At 39.7% G+C, this 23,922-nt stretch overlaps 1 protein-coding gene across 4 annotated transcripts in view; it reads left to right on the forward strand.

Annotated features, from left to right (window-relative positions):
• The window catches only part of clstn1 (calsyntenin 1), a 78,757-nt gene that overhangs the window by 42,013 nt on the left and 12,822 nt on the right, over window positions 1-23,922 (forward strand). Inside the window, exons 3-12 of one of the 4 annotated variants that reach the window (XM_055659632.1) lie at window positions 204-233; window positions 1,841-2,036; window positions 3,402-3,610; window positions 6,091-6,240; window positions 6,955-7,140; window positions 10,999-11,256; window positions 14,133-14,254; window positions 15,235-15,397; window positions 18,409-18,459; window positions 21,502-21,659. In XM_055659632.1, the coding sequence (XP_055515607.1) occupies window positions 204-233; window positions 1,841-2,036; window positions 3,402-3,610; window positions 6,091-6,240; window positions 6,955-7,140; window positions 10,999-11,256; window positions 14,133-14,254; window positions 15,235-15,397; window positions 18,409-18,459; window positions 21,502-21,659 (1,523 nt within the window). The remainder of the gene's footprint in view (window positions 1-203; window positions 234-1,840; window positions 2,037-3,401; window positions 3,611-6,090; window positions 6,241-6,954; window positions 7,141-10,998; window positions 11,257-14,132; window positions 14,255-15,234; window positions 15,398-18,408; window positions 18,460-21,501; window positions 21,660-23,922) is intronic. The other 3 variants (XM_055659635.1, XM_055659634.1, XM_055659636.1) reach the window with 3 other exon arrangements.

Below are 23,922 nucleotides of genomic sequence, written 5' to 3' on the forward strand. Positions count from 1 at the left end.
GCTGTATTGCGCTAAGAATTTTTCTTAATCCCCTTGGACTAAAATTTCCATTGTTGGTTTGACAAAGATCCGAAAGTTATCTGTGCATGAAAAATATGTATAAGTTGCTTTGTATTTCACTGGTTCTTTTACTTGTTCCTTCACTCTTTTTTGCTTTCTTACCTTGATGACTGACCTCTGTTTATCTTTTCTTCCCTTTATAGAGAGGTATGAGGTGACATTCACCAAAGAAGGTGATACCTGGGTTCTTTCTTTCATTCTTCATGAACAGTTATATTAACCCACTAACTCTGGTCATAAAATGGGGAATCAGCACTCAAAAAGCAAATCCTGTCATCCATATTATTCCCCATTGTTATCCAGGCTTAACTGCAAAAATTACTGGATGTAAAGTTTAACACGAGTTCATTAGAAATATCAGTTGTTTGGCATGTTTTGCATTTCATTTTGGAGTCTGTATTCAGCCGAAATTCTCTTCTGACATGGGTATACAAATAAATGGAAAAAATCCTTGATTTTGTATAATCCTCAGTGCCAAAGTCTTATGCTTCTGTTGTCTGGACGCTTTGTGTAATTTTCTAGTTATGGTCACCATGTTACCAAATTGTTGGAGAGGGTGTGGGGCAGTAGCAGTGAGTATCTTGCTTTGGTAGAAAACAGTTCTGACTGCGTTCTTTGAGTGAGAGAGAGAGGGAGAGAGAGAGAGAGCGCGTTGGACCTGGTCAGGAAAGAATGCAAGGCCATCTCTTTTTGTCTATGAGAGGAGGTAGATTGGCTAAGTATTTGTGAGCTATGATAAGTTGTTCCCTCATGCTCTCCTTCAACTCATCCCCTGCAACTCTCTTTTATCAACAACCAACATGTGTTATCCAGTCCCTTTTTCAGTTCATTTTATTTCTGATTGCCCTTGTGTTAATAGTAGTTGTTTGGCAGGTAGAGATCTGACCTTATAGCAAAATGTGTGGTTTAACTTGCTATATTGTGATATTTTAAATCCTCAGAGGAAGCGTGCGGTTATAGATAATTTAGTTAATCCTAAACATTTAGAATTCATTTTAGATATCTTGCATGATGTGGGTTCACTAGATAGCTTTTCCTGATTGCCCCCATTAGTCTGAAGGAGGGTCCTCACCCGAAACGTCACCTCTCCATGTTCTCCAGGGATGCTGCGTGACCCACTTTTTTGTCAAACGAACTGGTGCAGGCATAACATATGTAATGTATTCTCTTTTGGGATAGGAAATCCAACTGATATTTCTAATGCTGAGTTGCCATCCAGTGATTTATCTTGATTCCTAATGATAGACAGATACATTGCACAGGAAGACTTAAAACTTATAATTTTTCAAAGAAATTGACAGAATTTGTGAAACTGTGCTGAATCTGTGTCAAATGCTTGTACATCACCAGACTTTTAACGTGCACTTTAACTCTTTATCCTGGTCGGAATAGTCAGCCCAGCTCTATCCAGTAGCTTGGCATAGAAGATCCTAGCAGCCATGGCTGTGTGTTACAAGTTATAACTGTCATAAGTAATCCTGTGAAATGCCTGTCTTTTTTCTCTCCCTGTCTCTCTCTCTCTCTCTCTCTCTCTCTCTCTCTTTCTCCTGCATGAATGGATGCAATGTAAACCAGTGGCTTGGAAGGCAGGCAAATGCACCCATACTAAATCCCAGAACTCACCCAAACACGGCACAGGCTTTGCTTTCTCAACAGACCCTCACAATAAAAGCAAAACCCTTGGCTGTGAAGTTTGGACTGCTGTTGCACATTAAATATTTTTGTTGTTGAATTATTGCATGATTGTTCCATCGCTAACTTGCCATTTGTTAATCTCTAGGTGAGATCTGTGGATTTAGAATTCATGGGCAGAATGTTCCTTTTGAAGCTGTAATGGTTGATAAAACCACTGGCGAAGGTGTCTTGCGTGCAAAAGAGTTAATGGACTGTGAGTTGCAGAAAGAGTATACATTTACTATCCAGGCCTATGACTGTGGCGAGGGTCCAGAAGGAGAAAATATGAAAAAATCCCATAAGTAAGTATACACTGCAACAGAAACTTAACTGGAGTCTGTTGTTTATTTGTTTTTAACATTTTAGTTAGAACAAAAGACATGGTATAACCAATCTAAAACCTGAGTTGCTAATGACTGCTCATTGTGGTAGAGTATAGAATCAAATATCAAATGCTCACATATGAAACTGAAGTTTTGCCCTTGATTATACACTCAGAATAGTTCAAAATGAATCACCATTGTGTCCCACTTTTACTTTCCCCTCATATTTAATAGAGTTATGAATGGATGCTTGGTTTTCTATTATTCACTGCCAGATTTGTGTCAACCTTGCATTACTCAAATGAGTGAAGTTGAAAAGGATTGTTGCATTCCCCAGTTACGTCAGTGCTGGCCTGTGCAATTACCAAACAACATTTTAGATTACACAATCATTAAAATGTCAGTTAAAGTCCCAGAAAGTCAAATATTGCATGTCAGATATTTAAATGGTATGAATATTAAATTAAGCAAATTTTATTACAATTGTATCTGCCTTGTTATTCTCAGCTGTTTTTAAAGGAATTTGATTGGGACTTGCTGCTTTTGAATTGCATCAAGCATAAGTATATATCTATGCAAGCTTTAAATGGTGTTAAAGGTTCTAATTATTTTATTTTTAAATGTTCACCTTAATGAGCCAGGCCCCAATGTGGACTGCTGTCCAAATACTTGGGTGTCATGCCAGCTCCTACATGATCTGCTGATTGGATGTAAATTTTCCAACTGCAAGGAGATAATTAAACACACGGGTAAAGGATTGCAAGTCATGGGATTTGCACTTTAGTCGTCTACAAGTGCACAAATTAATTGATCGGCCTCCTAAGTGATGGATGAAAGAATACAGACTGGGGCACATTTCAAAATGTTGCACGTTGAGTCAGCGGTCTTCATTGTTCTGCACAAGCTGTCTAGATCAGTTCATTAGAATTATAACAATTAAACTAAAAAAAACAGCATTTACAAATTTAGTTTGAATTTGTGTCTAAAGTAGCATGCGCCAATTACTTTTAAGTTAAGTCAACGTGCTTTGACTTGCCTATAATTAGGTTCCTGTGTTTTACAAAATAATATCACTAGTCCACTAGAGAAAGTTTAACTAGTTAGTGAGAGTTAGTGATTGTTAAGGCTCTGTGCTGGAGCTTGTTTCAGGGTGGACATGCCTTGAAAGGAACTCTCTGTGATTAATTTTTCAATTGATCAAGTAACTTGGGCTGACTAGACCATTGTTGTTTGTACATAAAAGGAAGATATCTCACTATTTGTCATGCATTTTAAAGTGATTGAGATCCTGCCTCTTCATTTGTGGTTACTGGCTTATGACTGACTATATATTTCTGTTTTCAGAGCTAATGTTCATATCCAGGTGAATGATGTAAACGAGTACTCCCCAGTTTTCAAGGAGAAGTCCTACAAAGCTACAGTAATTGAAGGAAAGAAATATGACAGCATCTTGCGAGTGGAAGCGATTGATGCTGACTGTTCACCTCAGTATAGTCAAATCTGCAGTTATGAAATTGTTACTCCAAATGTGCCATTTACTATTGATAAAGATGGTAAGATATAATGTATGGATATAAAGTTAATTTCAAAGAATATACTGCAAATTAATCTTGAGTTTCTATTGGTAAACTGTTTAAAATGGAGACCGAAAAAAAAAATCCAGCTTGAAATGGTGATTACACACAACACAATACACAATACAATTTATTTGTCACTTGAACCTCATAGAGGCTCAAATGAAATGTTGTTTCTGCAGTCATACACACATGAAAAAAAAAGACCCAAGACACAACACAATTTACACAGATATCCATCACAGCGCATCTCCTCCTCGCTGTGATGGAAGGCAAAAAAACTTATCTCCCCCCTGCACTCCCCATTCCCCTCCCGATATCAGAGTCAAAGCCCCCAGTGGGCGATGGCAATTGTCCAGCGGCCATTAAAGCCACGCCGGGCGATGCAAGGCCACACGCCAGGTCTTGTTGTTGGAGCCCCCGGCGGGCTCTAGCAAAGTCCCGCAGCCGTTGAAGCCGCGCCAGGCGGTGATGTAAGGTCCCGCTCCATGTCATCCTCGACCCCGTGACTCGGGCGGGTGAAGTCGCCGTTGCAGAAGCCTCGAAAAGCGGTCTCCCACCAGAGACCCGCGGGCTCCCGTTATAACTGTCTGCCAGACCTGCGGTAAACCTCCGAATCTCCGGAGGTCGGGTAACAGCAGCGTGCCACAACCGCTCCTCCCGCTCCGGACTCGGCCAGCTCCATGATGGTGAGTAGCTCCACAGCTGCGTGACTGGAGCCCCAGGACGTTCCTGCTGGAGGCCACTCCACGTTGCAGCCCCAACGACAACGGAGACCCGACAAGGAAAAGGTCGGGTTCTCCGTGCAGGGGAAAGATTTTAACATTTTCCACACACGCACACCCGCACACACAAAAAAATAATCAAAACTACATTAAAACGGCACACAACATAACAAAAAGACAAACTGACTGCAGAGGCCAGTGCACCGTGAGTGGCGCCGCCCACCGGATGCCTAAAAACACCGCATTATCAGCACGTTACTTGACCACAAATTAAATCAGTACTGAACAGTGTCGTCATATTAGCTAAGCCTGCCTTGACCTCATCCATTAATGCCATTTGTGTAGTGGTGCAGCAGATAGTGTTGTTGTCTTGCAGCTCCAATGTCCGGAAGTCCTGACCTCCATTGTGATCTATGTAACGTGATCACATTTCCCTCTGATTATGCGTTTCCTCACAAGCACAATAAGTTATATTAGCAGAATTAGGCCATTCAGCCCTTTGAGTCTGCTCTTCCATTCAGTCATGGCTTATCTAATTTTCCCCCTCAACCCCATTCTCCTGCCTTTTCCACGTAACATCTAACACCCTTTCTAATCAAGAATCTATCAATCTCTGCTTTAAAAATACCCATTGCGTTGGCCTCCACAGCCACCTGTGGCTGGTTTAATTTATTGTCGCGTGTGCTAAGGTACAGTGAAAAGCTTTTTTGTTGCTGGCTATCCGGCAGAAAGAATGTACATGATTACAATCAAGCCACCCACAGTGTGCAGATACAGAATATAGGGAATAATGATTAGTGTAAGATGTCCAGTAATTAAAGATGATCCAAGGGTCTCCAATGATGTAGTTGGTATGTCAAGACTGCTTGCTAGTTGGTTTAGTTACCTGATGGCAGCTGGGAAGAAACTGTCCCTGAATCTGGAGGTATGCATTTTCACACTTCTGCACCTCTTGCCTGATGTGTCTGGTTCTTGACTCTCCCATTACTGGAAACATCCTTTCCACATCCACCCTATCTATGCCTTTCATTATTCTGATTTATAGGCTGAATGCAAGGAGTGGGGAAAGGGGTCACATTCCCACTACTTCAGGTGAAACATCTAGGACTAAGACGAGGAGAAATGTTTCTCACATAGGGGGTGGCAAATCTGAAATTTTCCACCATAGAAAACCGTGGCGACGAACTTGCTAAATATATCTATGGCAGCAATATGTAGATTTCTAGACACCTTCTAGACAATTTGGCTATTATAAATTACCCTTGGTGTCGATGGGTGATAAGAGCTATTAAGCATTTGAGAGAACGGGTTACTGAGAAATAAGTGGTGAAATGGGATAATAGAATTGCTCTAGGATCCAGCATAGATTCTGAGCCAAATGCCACCATGTATGTCATAATGAAATATGAATAGAATGGAGTCTAGAAAACTACATATTGCTGTCTTAAAAATATTTAGCAACTTCATCTCCAAGATTTGCAATGGTGGAAAATGTTACCACTAAAGTTGTCCAGCCAAGTCTGTAATTTTTTTTTTCGTTTTAAAAATAACCATCCAGTGCACATTTTGTCCTTGTACAACAATCCAAGAAGATTTCATAATCATTTATTCTAATATGTTTTTAGTATTAAATATTTATTGATAAACTAATGTCCTCCATTTCCTAATGCCAGTATAATCAACATTATATTTTCTTCTATGCATGACGTTATTGTAAATTGTTGATTCTTGCAGGGTTTATTAAGAATACAGAGAAGGTGAACTATAGCAAAGATCGGCAGTATAAACTTGCAGTGACTGCATATGATTGTGGGAAGAAACGTTCGACAGAAGATGTTCTCGTTAAGATCAACATTAAACCTACATGCAAGCCTGGCTGGCAAGGTAATAAGCAGGAGTAGAAATGTTTATTTTGTCGCACATGCACATCCCTAATTATTCTCAAACTGAAGAGGAGCTAAGGGTCAACCACACTGGTGTGTCTGGACTCGTGTACAAAGCTCAACTGGGTAAGGATGGCAGATTTTCTTGAAGGACATTTGTGAATAAGGTGGGAGTTTTATCTGAAGAAGGGTTTCGGCCCAAAACATTGCCTAGTTCCTTCGCTCCATAGATGCTGCCTCACCCGCTGAGTTTCTCCAGCATTTTTGTCTACCTGGGAGTTTTATCTGGTAGTTTAATGGTTAATTTTTTGCTAGTTTTTTTAAAAATCACATTTATTTGATTACTTAAACTTAAATTCTTCAGCTGCTGTATTAGGTTCAGTGGTCCAGAACTCTAGCTGCAAGTCCAGTAACTTAACCACAACATTACCATACCCAACATGATGGTTCTGAAAATTTTTCTTTGTTTCGTGTTGCAACTGTTAATTTAAAGAATACATATTTAATAGTTATTGCTCCATATCTTAATGAGTTTTTTTAATACATAAACATTGATTTATTTGAGATATAAAATTAGCAAACACCCAATTCAAAGTTGCAATAAACAAGTTATTTAACCCACTTTAGCATACCACTAAGGTGCTGTTGCCTGTTTTTGTGGTGTTGGTGCTTTGATAAGACAATATTAAGGGCTATTAATATTTTTGTGCAATAGGTTGGAGTAAAAGAATTGAATATGAGCCTGGCACTGGAAGCTTGGCATTATTTCCAAGTATGCATTTGGAGACGTGCGATGAACCTGTAACATTCATTCAAGCAACAATTGAATTAGAAACAAGCCATATCGGCAAAGGATGCGACAGGGAAACTTATTCTGAAAAATCACTCCATAGATTGTGTGGTAAGATCCTTTGGCAACTATTAGCAAACCGTCTGTTTGCACATGCTGATTGCTTTTTATTGCAGGCAACTATTTGCTGCTCTTTATTGCTTTGGTGTACATCCTCTGTGAATTTCTTTGTAACCTGAGCTACTCTATTGTAAAATTACTTCCTGTGCTTTGAGATTGGAAACTAAACTTGCAAATTAAGTGTGTGAAATGACCTCAAGTACACTCATTGTGCAAAAACCTTTCAAATTTAAAATACACCTTACTGGTTTCAAAATGCAGAAGAGTATTGTAATCACAAAGCCTTTGTGGATTTGATGTGGATAATCATGCTTTTAACATGTTGTTTAAGAAGGAACTGCAGATGCTGGAAAATCGAAGGTAGACAAAAATGCCGAAACCGGCCCGAAACGTTGCCTATTTCCTTCGATCCATAGATGCTGCTGCACCCGCTGAGTTTCTCCAGCATTTTTGTCTACCATCATGCTCTTAACAATCGGGAGCACCCATCAGCTCTTGAACACTACACAACACTAACCTCAGCAAACTATCAACTTCTATGGACTCTCTTTGGTTGCACTCCATACTTTGGTTTTATTGCTCCAGTATTACGATTATTAATGTATTGAATTTTTGTATTTACCCTTTGCCCCACAATGTTTGTGCTGAGCATGATGCCAAGTTAAACTGATCTTATCTGCCTTGGCGATGCATGTTCCAGGCCCCCACCACTCTTGTCTAAAAAACAACTTGGTGCTCCGCCTCTCACCTTGTAGCTATGCCCTCTAGTGTTGGACATTTCCGCCCAGGGGGAAAAGGTTTTGCTTTTGGTCTGAATGAAATTTCGTGCATTGCAATCATACATATAATAAAAATAACAAAAACACACAATAAACACAGATTTAACATCCACCACAGTGAGTTCACCAGGCACCTCCTCACTGTGCTGGAAGACAAAAGTCTGAAAGTCTTTGTCTCTTCCCTCCTTGTTCTCCTGTCTACCCTAAGGGCCTGTTAAGCTGCTAGTAAAAGTTCATTGATCTGTTGTCAGTACATGTAATTAAACACAGAACTCTTGACTCTTCATTTAATTGGATGAATGTGTGAACTTGTCAAAGGCAGTTTATTCTCGCACAACCCTTATGTTAGCATTGTTTCAGATGTTTTGGGGGATTTGAACTGTTATGCTTTGTGCATTGTGCCTCAACCATATTTTGTACCATAAGTGTTACATTTGCGTGGGATAAAATTAGTTGACCTTTTATATTTTTGTAATTATGTGAAATTATTGCCTAAAGTTTTTTTTTTCCATCAAACTTCCGCATTGCTCTAAGTTTATTAAAAATCGATGCAAACTGTGGAAGATTTGCTGAAAGTTAACTTGTATCAAAGTTTAAATGAGGTTTGCAATTGATGCCAATTTTAGATTTAAGTGCTCAATACAAATGTTACTTGTATCCTGACAAGCTACATTTCAATGGAATCTTAAAGAATAATTGTACCTGTTCATAACCAGATATAAGCCAAAACGTGGTAATTAAAACTGCTATTCACAAATGGGATGGGGGTAACGTTAGTATGACTGAGATTGCTCATTCCCAGTCTCCTTTGAGAAGGGCATGTAGAGCTTTGATTTTGATAGACTTTGTCTAGGCACTGGCAACGGCACTCCCACTTTACACCTAAGATACTCCAAGATTTTGGTCTAGCGTTAGAAGGGAATTGTATTTCTAAGGTAAGATGGTTTTCAGCAAAGTAAGATGGTTTTCAGCATGGAGTCATTGTGCTCTCGAGTACCTACCAGTTGCTGGCTTAGCTTTCGAAGAAATTGTGATATGTTGGTAAAATGCATTTTGTGTATGTTGTACAGTACAGATATGTTGGTGATCCTCAGAGTGGATATTCATAGTGCTGGGTGTGAGGCAATAAGCATACTGACTGATCTGGAAGGGTTACAGTCAGAGAATGGCAATATGGAAATTAACCTTTCGGGCCTACCAAAACCGTTGTGGGAAATCTTGCTCAATCTCACCAATGGAAAGTGTTTAATCTCGAAGGTGCAGGAAAAGCTTAAGGAAGGCAGCACAGTGTCACAGCTGGTAGTGCTGCTGTCACAGTGCCAGAGACTCTGGTTAAATCCTGATCTTGCATGCTGTCTGTGTGGAGTTTGCATGTTCTCCCAGTGACCGCGTGGGTTTCCTCCAGTTTCCTCCCACATCCCAAAGACGTAGGTTTGCAGGTTTATTGGCTTTTAATTGTCCCTAGTATACAAGGAGTGGATGGTAAAGTGGGATAACATACAACTCGAATGGTTGATCGGTTGATTTGGGGGTTGAACTTGGGGGGTACTTGCTGTATTTCTTTAAAAAAAAAACTTAAGTTAGAGGCTCTTGAAAATAATTGAAAGTTGATTTAAAAATTAGGTTGTATAAAATGTTCGCTATAAATTGTTATTACCTTGTTAGCCCGGAGACTGATCTTGCTTAACTGGAGACTTACCTGTCCCCCGACACACGGCCACTGGATCAAGGAGGTGCTCTACAACTTAAAGCTTGAAAAACTTAGGTTTTCTCTCAAAGGCTCTACCAAGACATTCCTAGATACATGGAACCCTTTCCTGGAACTTGTTAACTCTCTTAATTTGTTTCCGGACTCGGAAGAGGACTGAGTGCCCACTGCTCTGTTTTATTGCAGCTGCTATCCCCTCAACCCCCTCCCTCCCCACACTTTTTTTCTTCTTTTTTTTTCCCTTTCTTTTTGTTTATCTTATCGTATTTGTGTGGATGTGTACGTATGTGAGTGTTGTTTGTCCCCGGGAGACGAGGGTGGGTAAGGGTAAGGGTAGGGGTTTTGAGGGTCGTTTACATAAATTGTTATTACCGAGGTAACAAGAGGCTCAAAATGATGCACTTTTATTTGATGTCATAGTATCACAAATACATTCTTCAGCTACTAAAGCTGCATTGGTAATTTAGTGCATATTCAGCTAACATGCACCCATATAAATTTATTCCATGTTCCTCCCCACCCCTTCCTCCACATCCCCATCCACTCTTTCTACATTTCGTCATACACCAATTTGCAATGGTCTATTAATCTAGAAAACAACACCTTTCTATGTGGTTAAAATTGGAGCACCCAAGGAAAATCAACCTACCACAGGGGGAGTCCATGAAGACAGCATGGGAGATAAACATAAAATGCTGGAGTAACTCAGCGGGACGGGCAGCATCTCTTAAGAGAAGGAATGGGTGATGTTTAGGGTCGAGACCCTTCTTCAGACCATTTGGTCACTGCCCATAACGTTACCCATTCCTTCTCCAGAGGTGCTGCCTGTCCCGCTGAGTTACTCCTGCATTTTGTGTCTATGATTCACCGTAGTTCTTTCCTACACAAGATAGGACAGGACGCAGAAATGCACCCAGTTCTGGCCAAAAGTGAGAGCCAGAACCAGTCTGTGCTGTGCTCAAGCTGTGCTGTTTAGTTAGACTATTTGTACAGGAAGGAACTGCAGATGCTGGTTTGTACCAAAGGTAGACACAAAATGCTGGAATAACTCGGTGGATCCGGCATCGTTTGTGGAGAAATGGAATAGGTGACATTGTGTGTCAGAGCCTTTCCCCAGACCGACCTAAAACGTCACTCATTCCTTTTCTCCAGAGATGCTTCCTGTCCCCCTGAGTTACTCCAGCATTTTGTGTCTATCGTATGCTTTTTGTGCAATTCATTTTCATGTTTCATCTAAAAACAATTTAATTGGTTCTGGTTACATGATACTACATAGGACTTGTGTCTACTCTAATAAAGATTACTGCCTACATTGACCATGCGTCTCTTAATTTGTACGTCCAATTTTCTTGTCTGGTGCAGGTGTTGCTTCTGGGACAGTTGATCTCCTCCCCTCCCCAAGTAGCAGTACAAATTGGACAGTTGGTCTTCCGACAGACAATGGTCATGACAGTGATGAAGTCTTCGAATTCAATGGCACTCAAGCTGTGAAAATCCCAGATGGAATTTTGACGACAAGTTCAGAGGAGCCACTTACCATTTCTGTGTGGATGCGGCATGGACCTGGTGCTGGTATTCAAGGGGAGAAGGAAACCATCCTCTGCAATTCTGACAAGCGAGGTATGCATGAGTTTACTCAGTTGCCTAATTAGTGTCTCTGAAGACCTTTGAAACACATCCATGTGACCAGGCTTCTGCTCAGCCATGCCCTTTGGTTTGGAGCTATTTGATCCTTTTGAAGTTATGTGGAATATTACCCTGCAATAACAGAAAGTGTAGACACACTATTCATTAAAACATCCCACTAAATTGGCAAGTGATGTCCAGTGGAGTAGTATTTTATTTTTTAGGCATTTACAACCAAAAATTAGCAATCTTTTTAACCTAGTCAAAAATAAGTAGTTCAGATTATTTTTGATCATGGATAAGCCATTTACAGCTTTAGAAGAGTGATATAAAAAAATAATCCAACAGAAATAAATGAATTATAGAATGTTATGTTTGAAAATAGACTTCTAAATTACAGCTTTATCTGAGTGCTTGATTAGTGAATACATCATACAGCTGGGAAATTGGTCTGACATTACAAAAGAAGCTGTATCCAGTCTGTAGTCACTTGGATCAAGGTAGATATGATGCAATATCAAGTGTGGATTTCTGAATTGAGGTAGAAATAGGGTGCCTTCTGTTGAGGAATAGTGCCGTCACATCACATTTTTTAGGAAAATGTAAAGGTATTCAGGTCATAGGGATATACAGCATGGAAACATCATCTCAAGTCACCCATGCTAACCTAGCTAGCCCACCAGTCTGTGCCTGGACCATATCCCTCCAAATATTTCCTATCCATGTTTCTGTCCAAGTGTCTTGTAAATGTCATAATTGTACATCTACTACTTCCTCTAGCAGTTCGTTCCAAATGTGCACTCTCCCTGTATGGGGAAAAGTTATCCACTCGGGACACTTTTAAATCTTTCTTCTCTCACTTTGAACCTTTGCACTCTAGTTTTAAACTCCCTTGAGGGGAAAAAAACTATGGATGTTAATCTTACTTGTGACCCGTATGATTTTATAAATCTCTTGGATCACCCATTAGCTTTCTATGTTCCAGGGAAAACAAATCTTACCCTATCCAGGTTATGGCATCCTTTCTTTCGCAGGGCCTCCTGAACTGTACACAGCACTCTGACTGTGGCCTTACCAGCATCTTGTACATCTATAATATACCCATACTCAATATCCTAACTGATGAAGAAGGCATGTGTGCCAGAAGCCACTTTCACTATCCTGTCTCTCAGTGTCACCATTTGCATGTATCTGCACCTCTAGGTTTCTATTCTATAATATTCCTCAGGGTCTTATCAGTTACTGTACAAGACCTGCCCTGGTTTGTCTTACCAAAATGTATCTCCATGCATTTATCTGAATTAAAACACCATCTGTCATTCCTCAACTAATTGGCTCAGTTACCAGACTTGAAATGGACCTCTTAAATGCTGAGGAAGTATTCAAATCTTCTTGTCTATCCTATTAGAGCCCTTGCAGTTTAAAAAAAAAAATCTGGCTATAGCACTATATTTTGCACTCTGTTTTCCCTCTCTTTTTGTTGTATTACCCGTTGTACTCGTATATGGACTGACGTGCCCGGATAGCAAGCAGAACAGTTTTTCATTGCTTCTGACAATAATAAACCAATATCAGTTGATCAAGATCTCATTGTAATCTTAGATACCCTTCTTCACTGACCACTATATCACCAGTTTTAGTGTCATTCATAAACATAGTAACTATGCCACCTTTACTCTCATCCAAAAAGTTGATGTAAATAATGAACAGCAGAGGAACCAGCTGTTCATTATTTCCAGTCCAGTCTGAGAAGCAATCCTCTAGCACCACCCTCTGTCTCCTTCCTTTAAGCCAATTTTGTATCCAGTTGGCTAGTTCGCCCTGGATCCCATGTGATCTAACCTTCTGGACCAGCATACCATGTGGTATCTTGTCAAAGGCCATGCTAAAGCTGGATGCTAAAGTTGTCCGGTTGTAAATTTTTTATTATAAAATATTTTGTATGTATAAAATTGTTATACATTTTATAACAATGTATAAATGTATCAATTGTATAATGTATACTTACGTAATTAACTCAAAACAATTTTATAATGCATTATACACATTATTGATATTGTGAATTATTATTGCGACGTTACGTACGACGTTACTACTTCATGTTGTGAATTGATTATGTTAGTAAACACTTGGTTCATTAAGTTGGGTTCCATGTAGAATTATTGACCATTAGTAACTCAGCCTCATGTAGCTTTATCTGCACCCACACATTCACAAATTTGCATAATTGTCTCATTAGCTGATTTATAATTGGCCACAGCTTGCTTGGATGGAGGAAGTGTCAGCCAGGCTTCTTCCTACTGATTGCTATCTAGTGACCCCTACTGAAATATGTATGTATTGTCTGTGTTGTTGTCGGCTGCATGAATTGAATTGACTGCAGGGTCTAGGAGACTGCATCTCCTAGCCCCTGCAGAACTCCTGATATTTTCAACCTGTGACATTGGCAGTGGCAATTAATCAAAAGCTGCTTTTGAGATTTAACAGAATTTTCTATGTCACAACCTGAAGATGGCATTGTGATTAAATGTATTCAAAGGATTGTTAATTTTATCAACTAAGTGCATACATGACATTTTCTAAGATAACCTAGCTCCCCTTTTTTCTCATATCAGTTATCCAATGATTGCTCTCCCCACAGTATCGTGGCTGAGATGGGTAATGGTAAACTAAGGAGTAAGATGACGGTGACAAATATCCCTTAACCAGATTCTGTCTTTGGTCGGAGGGGGGGGGGGGGGGGGGGGAATAAAAATACCACACTTAGGACTATTTCTTCAAATATTTTCTTCAACAGGAATTAAAGCTGATTAACTTTGGTGCTGCATAATTGGTAATTTACACTTTGTTGTGTATTTGAATCATTGTAGAAATGAATCGTCACCACTATTCCCTTTATGTGCACAACTGCCGCTTGGTTTTCCTCTTCCGTCAGAATCCTTCAGAGAGTGAGAATTTCCGACCTGCAGAGTTCCATTGGAAAATAGACCAGGTTTGTAAATCTTTGTGTGAATGTGTTTAAATGGGGCAAAAGCGACAAAGATAAATTTAATCTCTATCAGGTGCGCTTTTTAATATAGTAATTATTTGTTTTCATCAAGAAATAGCTCTCTGAAGTCTTAGTCATACAGCATTGATAAGCATCAAGTGCATTTCCAGATCATATATGAAAGCAATTTTTTTTTGTATAATAAAACAAAACTACTGTGATGCGACATTATCGTATCGGCCACAATTTGGGTGACTAGAACGATCCTTTGCATGATGTAAAGGATTTTTGGCTTGATGAAAGATGCCATGGATTAGTTGGTGAATCTGTCCACACAGTTGTTTTAGGGTGTGTGGCTGAGAAACTTGGTTTAAACTCCAGGTTTGGTTCAAAACCCTGCTCTAATAATGGTTTTCAAATATCCTTTACTAGCTTAAAGGGTATCCTATATAAAATGAATTTGAGCCATCCTGGTCCAGTTCCTAATTTGTATTGATCAGTAAAGTCGTTTAAATTGACAGTGTCACCCAAATCTGTTAATGTCATAACTGTGCAATCTAAGTTTGTAGCTGAGGGCCAGATCCTATATCTGCCTTTAGCTGGATAAATTTACCATTTAATATATTGCAAGTTATATTGGAATTGGCTCTAATTCTTGATGTTGTCAGTTAACAATTAAGCAAATTAATAGCATGTTTAAGAATGGATACCTAATTTGTAGAGAATATGATCAAACTGGGGTCATTAATATGGGAAGAGAAAGATAGAGGAAATAAGCTACTATTGTTACTACAATAATCTACTATTGTTGTTCTGGCATTGTGACAGCAATATATTAAAATTAATTTGCGTTTCAACTTTTGGAGCCAGTAGAATATCAACTTCCTGCATACAAATTTTTGTTTTCTGTTAAACTGGGATCCATATAAGGAAATTGGATAACAACTCGACCTTTCTTGTTATTCCTTTCCTACATCTTGTAGGTGTGTGATAAAGAATGGCATCACTATGTACTAAATGTTGACATCCCCACTGTGGCCCTGTTTGTGGATGGAGTTGCACACGATCCTTTTCTAGTTACTGAAGATTATCCACTGCACCATTCAAAGATCCAAACCCAGTTGGTGGTTGGAGCTTGCTGGCAAGGTAAAGTGATACACAATGTAATGTGTAGGCAGTTGGGGGATATGGGCAGTACTGCGGGATCACTGGCATATTAAAATCCATAGATTTTGTTCTTAACTATTGACATTTTAATATGTACAGATTGCAACAGTAGTAAGAAAAAAAAGCAGACTGAAAACTTATTTACAAGTAAAAACAAAAAGATCGGCTAAAGTTAATAGTAGAAATAAGGAACCGTCAATGCTGGTTTACAAAAAAAAGACAGTGCTGGAGTAATTCAGCAGGTTAGACATCATATCTGGAGAATATTGATAAGTGACGTTTCAGGTCAGTACCCTATCTTGTTGAGGAAGGGTCCCAACCTGAAACGTCACATTTCCATATTCTCAAGTGATGCAGCCTGATCTGCTGAGTTACACCATACTTTGTATTTTCTTTAGTTGAAGGTAATATATACAACTTGCAACAGGAGGAATTATTTTGGAGAGTAAGGAAATGCAATGGAAATATTTTCTGCCTCCCCAGGAGAGGAATTGAGATGTTGAAGAGAACTAGGTGTGGAGTGAATGAAGGAGCTCAAAGCAACCAGCATTAGTAAGATGTTAATATCCAGAGAGACTAGTGGGACTGAATGGCGGTGCTGGCTCGAAGGGTCTCCTGCACCTATTTTCCATGAATTGCCAAGACCTAATGACCAGTCATTTTCCAAAATTCCACGGGTTTGAGAACTGTTCCCTCAAATTGGAAGGAAGCAAATAGGACCGTATTTAATAAAAAGCAGGGGTAGAGAAAGACAGGATCAACAGACTGACATCAATAGTAGGAAAAATACTTGAAATTACTGTTAAGGAAGCTAAATCATGATAGGATTAAACAGAGATGACATGGGTTTGAAAGGAAAATCGCATCCAATGTTTCAAATGCAGTCTCTACAAAATAACTTTGAGTTGGAGGCTGTGGGCAGTTGGAGTTTGTGGACCAGTGTCTAGCCAGCTGTTCATAATTTATATCAATAATTTGGACAGGGGATAAAATGTAAATGTAAAAGCTCACCCATTTTGGCAAAAATATAGAAAAGCGGTGTTTCTTAAATGCTGATCAATTAAAAATAGTGTTCAGAGTGACCATAGGTTCCTCGATTATATTTGTCAATGAAAGTTAATATTTAAATACTATCCTTCTTATTACTTGCTGTGTGTTGGCCTTCATTGTGACAGGATGCAAACGCAAGAATAGAGGCATCTTGCTGAACTATGGAACCTAGTGTGTTGCTTTTGTTTAAACAGATTGGGTTTATACACTACAATTTAATCATCTAAACTGGAAATGATTGAATATAACTTATCTGCTAAGAAAAGCTAAAATATTTTCTGAATTTTTTTTTAGAAAGATTCTGGCTGGAAGAAAATGAAGAATAATCTAGATTAAATACAAAGTACATTTAAGGTCAATGCAAAAGGGTGAATCAGTCTTGGGTAAAGGCACAGTACTGAAATGTACAGGTGCATGATTAGGCTCTGCATTGGGAGATTTATTAGCTGCTACTGATTATTATCTAGGTGCTCCGACTGGAGGATCCATGGATTTTGGGTGTGAGAAAACCAGAATGCCTGCCCTTCATAAAACAAGTAACATGGAACAGTACAACACAGGGACAGGCCAGTTGGTTCAATAACTGTGCCAAATGTATTGGCAAGATCAACTCTTATCTGCCTGCACATAATCCATATCCTCTATTCCCTGCAAAACTGTATGCCTATCCAGAAATCTATGGAACAACACTATAGTATCTGCCTCCACTAGCACCATCCTCGGCAACGTGTTCCAGGCACTCACCAATCTCTTGTCAAACAAAAACTTGCTCTTTAAACATTGCCCCTCACATCCTAAATCGATGCCCTCCATCTTTTGATATTTCCATCCTGGGAAAATGTTATTCTATCTATGCCTTTCATAATTTTATACTAATATCGGGTCTTCCCTCGTATATAAATATAATAGATTGTTTAGTTCAGAGATACCACATGCAAACATGCCCTTTTACCCATTGAGTTCACACCGACCATCGTTCACACTAATTCTATGTTATCCCACTTTCACTCCCTCTATCTGCTAGGGCTAATTTACTGAGCCAATCAACATACAAACCTGCACATCTTTGGGATGAGGGAAGAAACCGGAGCACAGAAGGTGCAAACTCCACACAGGCAGCATCTGAGGGCAGGATTGAACCCAGGTCTCTAGGCTTTGATGCAGCTGCTCTACCAGCTGCACCACTGTGCCAACCTCTGGCATTCCGTTACCCAACCTCTCCCTGTAGCTAGTACCCCCCCAATCCAGGCGTCATGCTGGTAAACCACCTCTGCACCCTTTCCAAATCCTTCACATCCTTCCTGCAATATGGCGACCTGAACTGTACACTGCTCCAAATGTGGCCCAACCAAAATCCTATAAAGCTGCATCATGACCTCACAACTCTTATACTCAATGTCCCTACCAGTGAAGACAAGAATACCAGAAGCTGCCTTTACCACTCTATCTACTTGGGTTGCCACTTTCAGGTTGTTATGATCTTGAACCCCAAGATGCTGTTGTACATCAGTGCTGTTAAGGATCATACCACTAATTGTGTATTTCCCCCTTTTATTTCACTCCCAAAGTGCAACAACTCGCACTTGCTCAGGTTAAACTCAAATAATTTTGGCAATGGACAAATTAATTGCAAGTTTTTGTTATGCTGTCTTGCATAAGAAAGACGACCTGGGCAAGACCATCAAAATTGATTGCTGCTTTGGATTTGTAGCCCAAGAATAAATGACTTGAGAAATGAGAAGGAGTGGGAGACTGGATAAGTGGGTAACTTCCAAAAGCTGTTACTGTGTAATTTGATAAATATTTAATGGATGATTCAAGGAAATAAAGTCAGCAAATTCCTGACCAAGGATTTTCCATTCTTTTGACGCACGCAGTTAGACTCCTCATAGTCATTGAGTCCTTTACTGCAGTTTTCTTTTTGTCTTGCTTTTCCACAGAATATACAGGAAACGAAAATGAAAATGAAACTGTGACAGAAGCCTATCCAGGTTGCTGGGGGGTTCCCTCCTGTTTAGTATATGTGCATATTTAGCATGAAAATGTTCATTTTTTTAATCCACTTTGGCTGCATCATCCCTTGCTTATTTCTGCATTGCGCTACCTACATTTCTTTTCAGTGGGGAGTGTGGGGTTGTTGTGCAGTTGGGATTTCTGTGTGCACTCTGTTTGACAGTGAGTTGGTTATTAAATTGAATGACATATCTAGGAAAACTCCTATAAGTAATGGGATATTATCTGTAAATGCAATTCCCATGTTAGTGCATTCAATTTTATCTAAAATTGCATTATAATGTATTTTTGACACTATAATTTGCTATTCTGAGACTTTGGAAGATTGCTGTTAGAAGCCATTGATGATTTCACAAATCTCTTTATGCACCAAATTTGTGAAGTTAATGTTCCGACTTACTATACCTCTCATTCTGTACTAAATGATTTAAACAAAGCTCTTAACATTCACTTTGTTAATTCTATTGATTCCTGCATTCTAGTATATAGATTCATATACCTATCAAAACCAGGCTTTTCCAACTGCTAATTTTCCAAATGTGAAGGATTATTTCTTTGAATCTTACATTTCCATTGTGTAAATTGCTAGTCCTTGGTATCAAGGATAAGTAGCATTCCACTTCTAAGCTAACCTTTATCCCCCAAATATTCAAAATATTGTATGTAAACAAATTGAGATTGTTTATCTTGTTCAAAAAGTGGAATAACTACGCAACAGGAATTTTAGTCAATAGATAAAGTGCTTCTGATTTTTTTTTTTTTTTTTTAATCCAATTATTCTTCCTAATTCTCTTCTGGTCCACCATGTTACCAAGCCTAAGTGGGATTATGAGTGCCATTTCTCTTTGCTTTAATCTAGTAATCAATTTGTGATAAATTATGGCATCGGGAAAATGCATATATTACAATAGAGTTCAAAACTGTCAATAGAAATATGCAAATTGAAGTTACTCTGAGTCAAAGACAGAAATATAACAACCACAAGAAGCTGCAGATGCTGGAAACCTGAGTAAGAAGCAAACTGCTGGAGGAACTCAATGGGTCAGGCAACATTTGTGGCGGGAAATAGAGAAACTCTTTTAGGTCAGAAAACCTTCCTCAGTCTAAAGCAGCATTTCTCAACCTTTTTACCCTTGAAATAATTTTCATGTCTCAGGGAACCCCCGAGTTAGGGGTTGCCGGGCCCGCCGCCATTTTGAGATCGCCAATTTGACTAGCATCCCAACGGCGATCTTGGGCATCACAATGGGGGGGCGTCAGCCCCACCTGCGCAGTTGGGGTAGGATTGCTGGGCCGGGCTCGCCATTTTAATGTCAGCGTTGTGTATAGGTGAGTGCTACTGGGGGAATATTGCGTTGGGGGAGGTTCTAGTTCAGGGGTGTCAAACCCATTTCAGGTCACGGGCCGGATTGGGCAAAATGCGACTTTATGCGGACCGGATCAGTTACGCACGCGTGCGTGCGTGCTCCAACTGCTTCTGTTACTTTTTTTTTTCATGTGTCCCAGTGTCTGCTATAACTACAAAGTGATTCATTTTACAAATTTTTTTTCTTATGAAGAATATTGCCTAGCAAGCATTTCTTTTATTATCAACGTACATTCGTAGGCTACAAGAAAGTTGTGATAAGAGAGAGAAAACAATGCTATTTTGGCTAAGATTGCTTTGGGAGCCACACCCTTTCCATTAATAAACCAATTGAAATCGAACATTAGCAGACACAAATGTAGACCTAACAAAACAAATTGGTGTTTTTGTTAGGTCTACTTCTCTGCCACCATTTTATCACTGGCATCCTCCAGGTTGTTGCCTCTCCCAGTCAGTGCGGGTTTCTGGGATGATTGGGCCTAGAACAAAGATGTTTAGCGGTCGGCTGAGCTCTCTCCTCTGCCCTGCTGCTCCACACAGTGTAAAGAGAAAAGTATCCACCGTGCAGCCCACACCGCTACAATGTTGTTGTTTTTCCTCACAGCATTCGACCCCAGCACCAGGCCGCTCCGCACCATGCAACCTAACCCTGCTCAGCGCCACCTCCCTTATTGGCCACAGTTGACTGCCCAGATATCAGTCCCTTCTCCTATTGGGCCAGCCTGGTGTCAGTCACGCGGGATGATGGCCAGCCCGTTTGTCTGGCTCTCGCCGCGTTCGGTCCCCTCCTTCTCCGAGCGGCATCTGTTGTTCGATTGGCCAGGTCGGGTGTCAGTCAAGGAGTCATCACAATGCTGGCAGCGCGCAGCCATGACCTCTCACGCCATATAAGGAGTGCGTGGCTGACTAGGGAGTTTATCACTATTTCTCCTGGAGACCTCTCGCGGAATCCTAGCATTCCGGGGAACCCCGGTTGAGAAATGCTGGTCTAAAGCAGGGTCCTTTCCCAAGGCGTGGTCGATCCATTTTACTCCACAGATGCTGCCTGGTCCGCAGAGTTTTTCCAACTGTATTTTTTGCTTATTTAAATATAGCCAAGTGTTCAGGTAATTCGTGTGACAAAGCTTGTGGCAAGGGTTTTGGGGTAGAGGAATGGAGGAGTATGTTTATTATGCCATAATATGAGGTCTGGTGCTAAATCAAGTTACTATTTTAATTTGGTAGTTTGTTTTTAATATTTTCCTGTCACTTGGAATTTTATGAATTGGATTTAATACATAATCTGCCACAGATCATTGCTTAAATGATCTTTCTGCCCTACGTTGTTCTAACGCATAACGTTAGTAATAGCTTAAATCTGGTGTTTGTGTACCACCTCACTGACTTAAAGCTTGTGCAACTACTCATCCCACCCACCCCAATTCCTTCCATCTTCATGAATTTTACTTGACTAAAGTACTGCTTGTTCCCCAATCCATACGCATGAGGGCAAGTTCCCTACTGCAAGTCAGCCATTATGCACATGAGAGCAAAGCTAACCATGGTAAGAATGGAAGTTTCACTAACCTGCATGAATGCACCTTTACCGGAAGACTAGGAAGATTGCCAAACATAAGGCTATAAATCATTTCATCCCATTATTTTTAAACCGCAGGAGGAGAATTTCGCATGGCCCAGTTTTACCATGGCAGTCTAGCTGGTTTAATGGTACAGACTGGAAAAATTGAAAGCAAAAAGGTGATTGACTGCTTGTACACATGCAAAGAAGGGCTGGATCTCTTTGATTCTGAGAATCTGGACAAAAGCATGAAGGTAAGAGCTGTTAAGATTATTCCTCATATTTATGTATAAACGTATTTTACGGGATTTGTTCCCTTGCTCTCTAGTGTGTGTGAATGGGATACTGATTTAGTTCTTGCCCAATGGGGTAATAACTCCAGAATAAAATTCCAGAGAAGCCTGTACCCAGTCATATGTTATTGCAAGTCCATTGTTAGTGTGAACCAGATATTGAGAAAATGTTTTGCTTTGAATCCATACTGAGATTTTTATACCTGTATGTACATTGTGAGTTACTACTTTTTCGTCCTCACCTTCATGTTAAGAATTTCCAAGAAGCTAAAACTTCAATCAGTGGGAATCATCAGGGAGATTATATGTATGCCATTTTTCTATTATACAGTCTGCAAATTTGCTCATAGCATCCACTGATAGCTACGTCAGATGTTTTTAAAGCTTCTAAGCTAGTTGTGTCTTGATAGCATTTGGAAAAGTTAATTGTTTTCCAGTTTTATTCCAATTTTATGAACCATATCCACCTGCTGGCCAAACCATTTGAGGTGTTGAAACTGTTTTAATGTGAGCTTAGACAAATAAAAGTATGAAAAGATGAATTTTAAACTCTTCAGTGGTATGTCCAATTTATATTATTAGCGGGGTGTAGTGGTAAACAATACTAAGTGCAGATAATGCCTTTGCATAGCTCAAGTATGTATCTTGAAGCTACTGAGTAGACTGCAGTAAGAATCTATTATTAATATTTGGAGAAGATATTGACTATTAATTGCCACTTCTATAATGATTTGTTCAAAGTGGATATAAAAATAGCATATTTTTTGATATGCCACTGTCGAGATTACGACTTGGGAGTTCCTGTTTGCTGTTGGCCACTAACAATAGTGGAGACCACACTTGTCAGTTGCCTAATAACTTATCACCCACTATTGTGCAGAATTCACACTAGTAATAGAGGTACACAATTAAAAGCTTACGAAAGATATGCTTTGCATTATTCAAGGTTACCATACAAATGCTCACACCTTGCACAATCTACCACTCATCAATACTCAATGTTGATTCTCAGTCTGGGTCAGACTTATTTCTTCCCTTTGTTCTTAAGTCCCAGATTCAGCTACCCATGATCTCTCTGCATCTCTGTTTCTTGAGCTACACAGAGATTTGGTGTTTCCAATACCCATCTCCCTCCTATTCTTCAATGCATTCATCCAGGGATCAATTAGTCCTGGAATTCACTCTTTCAATGAAGTTGTTCTGTGTCTCCTTGTCATTTCTTCTCTCTAAGAACTTCAGATGATTAATCATCACTACATTAGGCAACTGCTAAAACTGGTTCAAACTGAAAAATGTATCCATACTTCTGCAGTATGAAGGCTATTTGAAGCTTTTAACTACACCAAATACGGACATAAGAAATTTGGCTAATCTTTTGGCACATTTCCTTTAACCATTTCCTTATGGTAAAAATGATTGTCAATCTCTCCCTCTCCCTCTTAAATTCTTTTGACTCATTTTAGTTTTATTAATCCTAAATGTTGTCAGGTTCCTCATTCACGCTAGATCCATAGTCCCACTGCTTCCAGGAGGATTTTGGTATCTTCAATAAAGCTGAATATAAAATACTTAATTTCTCTGCCATTTTCCTCTTCAATATAATTTCTGTCTGTCCTGTTAATTACAGGATCTATACAAGAGATTCTCTTTTTTTTAAATCATATTTGCACCAAGACTAAAGATCTAAATTCTGGACTGAGTTATATGAAATAAGAGGCAACTAGGCCTGCTTTCTGATAAACTCGTGACGTTCAGAAATGGCAGTCTTAATCCATTCTTCCTCTGACTTGGGACATCTGGTGATTAAGTGCCAACCATTCTACCTACTAAGAGTTCTCTGCCATCGTCCTGCCTCAGGCAGAAGTCAGGCTAGCACTTGGGAATTGAGTGCAGTGCTCAACAGACACAAAACAATATATCCCAGAGCCTGCCTTGTCATCGCTGGGACTTAACGATACGATATTTATCACAAGATTAAAAAAATACATGAAACATGAAAATAAAGTGATGAGTGGTAAGGCTTTGGGGATAATAATAATAATAAATAAATCTTATTTATGGACGCCTTATGCAAAGATTGAGGAGGTGGGGGGGGGGGGGGGGGGGGGGGGGGAGGCTCAATGTCTCGGTCTACCCCACGACAAAAAGGAGAAGAGTTGTAAAATTTGATAGCCACAGGGAAGAAGGATCTCCTGTGGCGTTCTGTCCTGCATCTTGGTGGAAC

Source organism: Leucoraja erinacea, chromosome 30, assembly GCF_028641065.1.
Source record: "Leucoraja erinacea ecotype New England chromosome 30, Leri_hhj_1, whole genome shotgun sequence".
Taxonomy (NCBI): Eukaryota; Metazoa; Chordata; class Chondrichthyes; order Rajiformes; family Rajidae; genus Leucoraja; species Leucoraja erinaceus.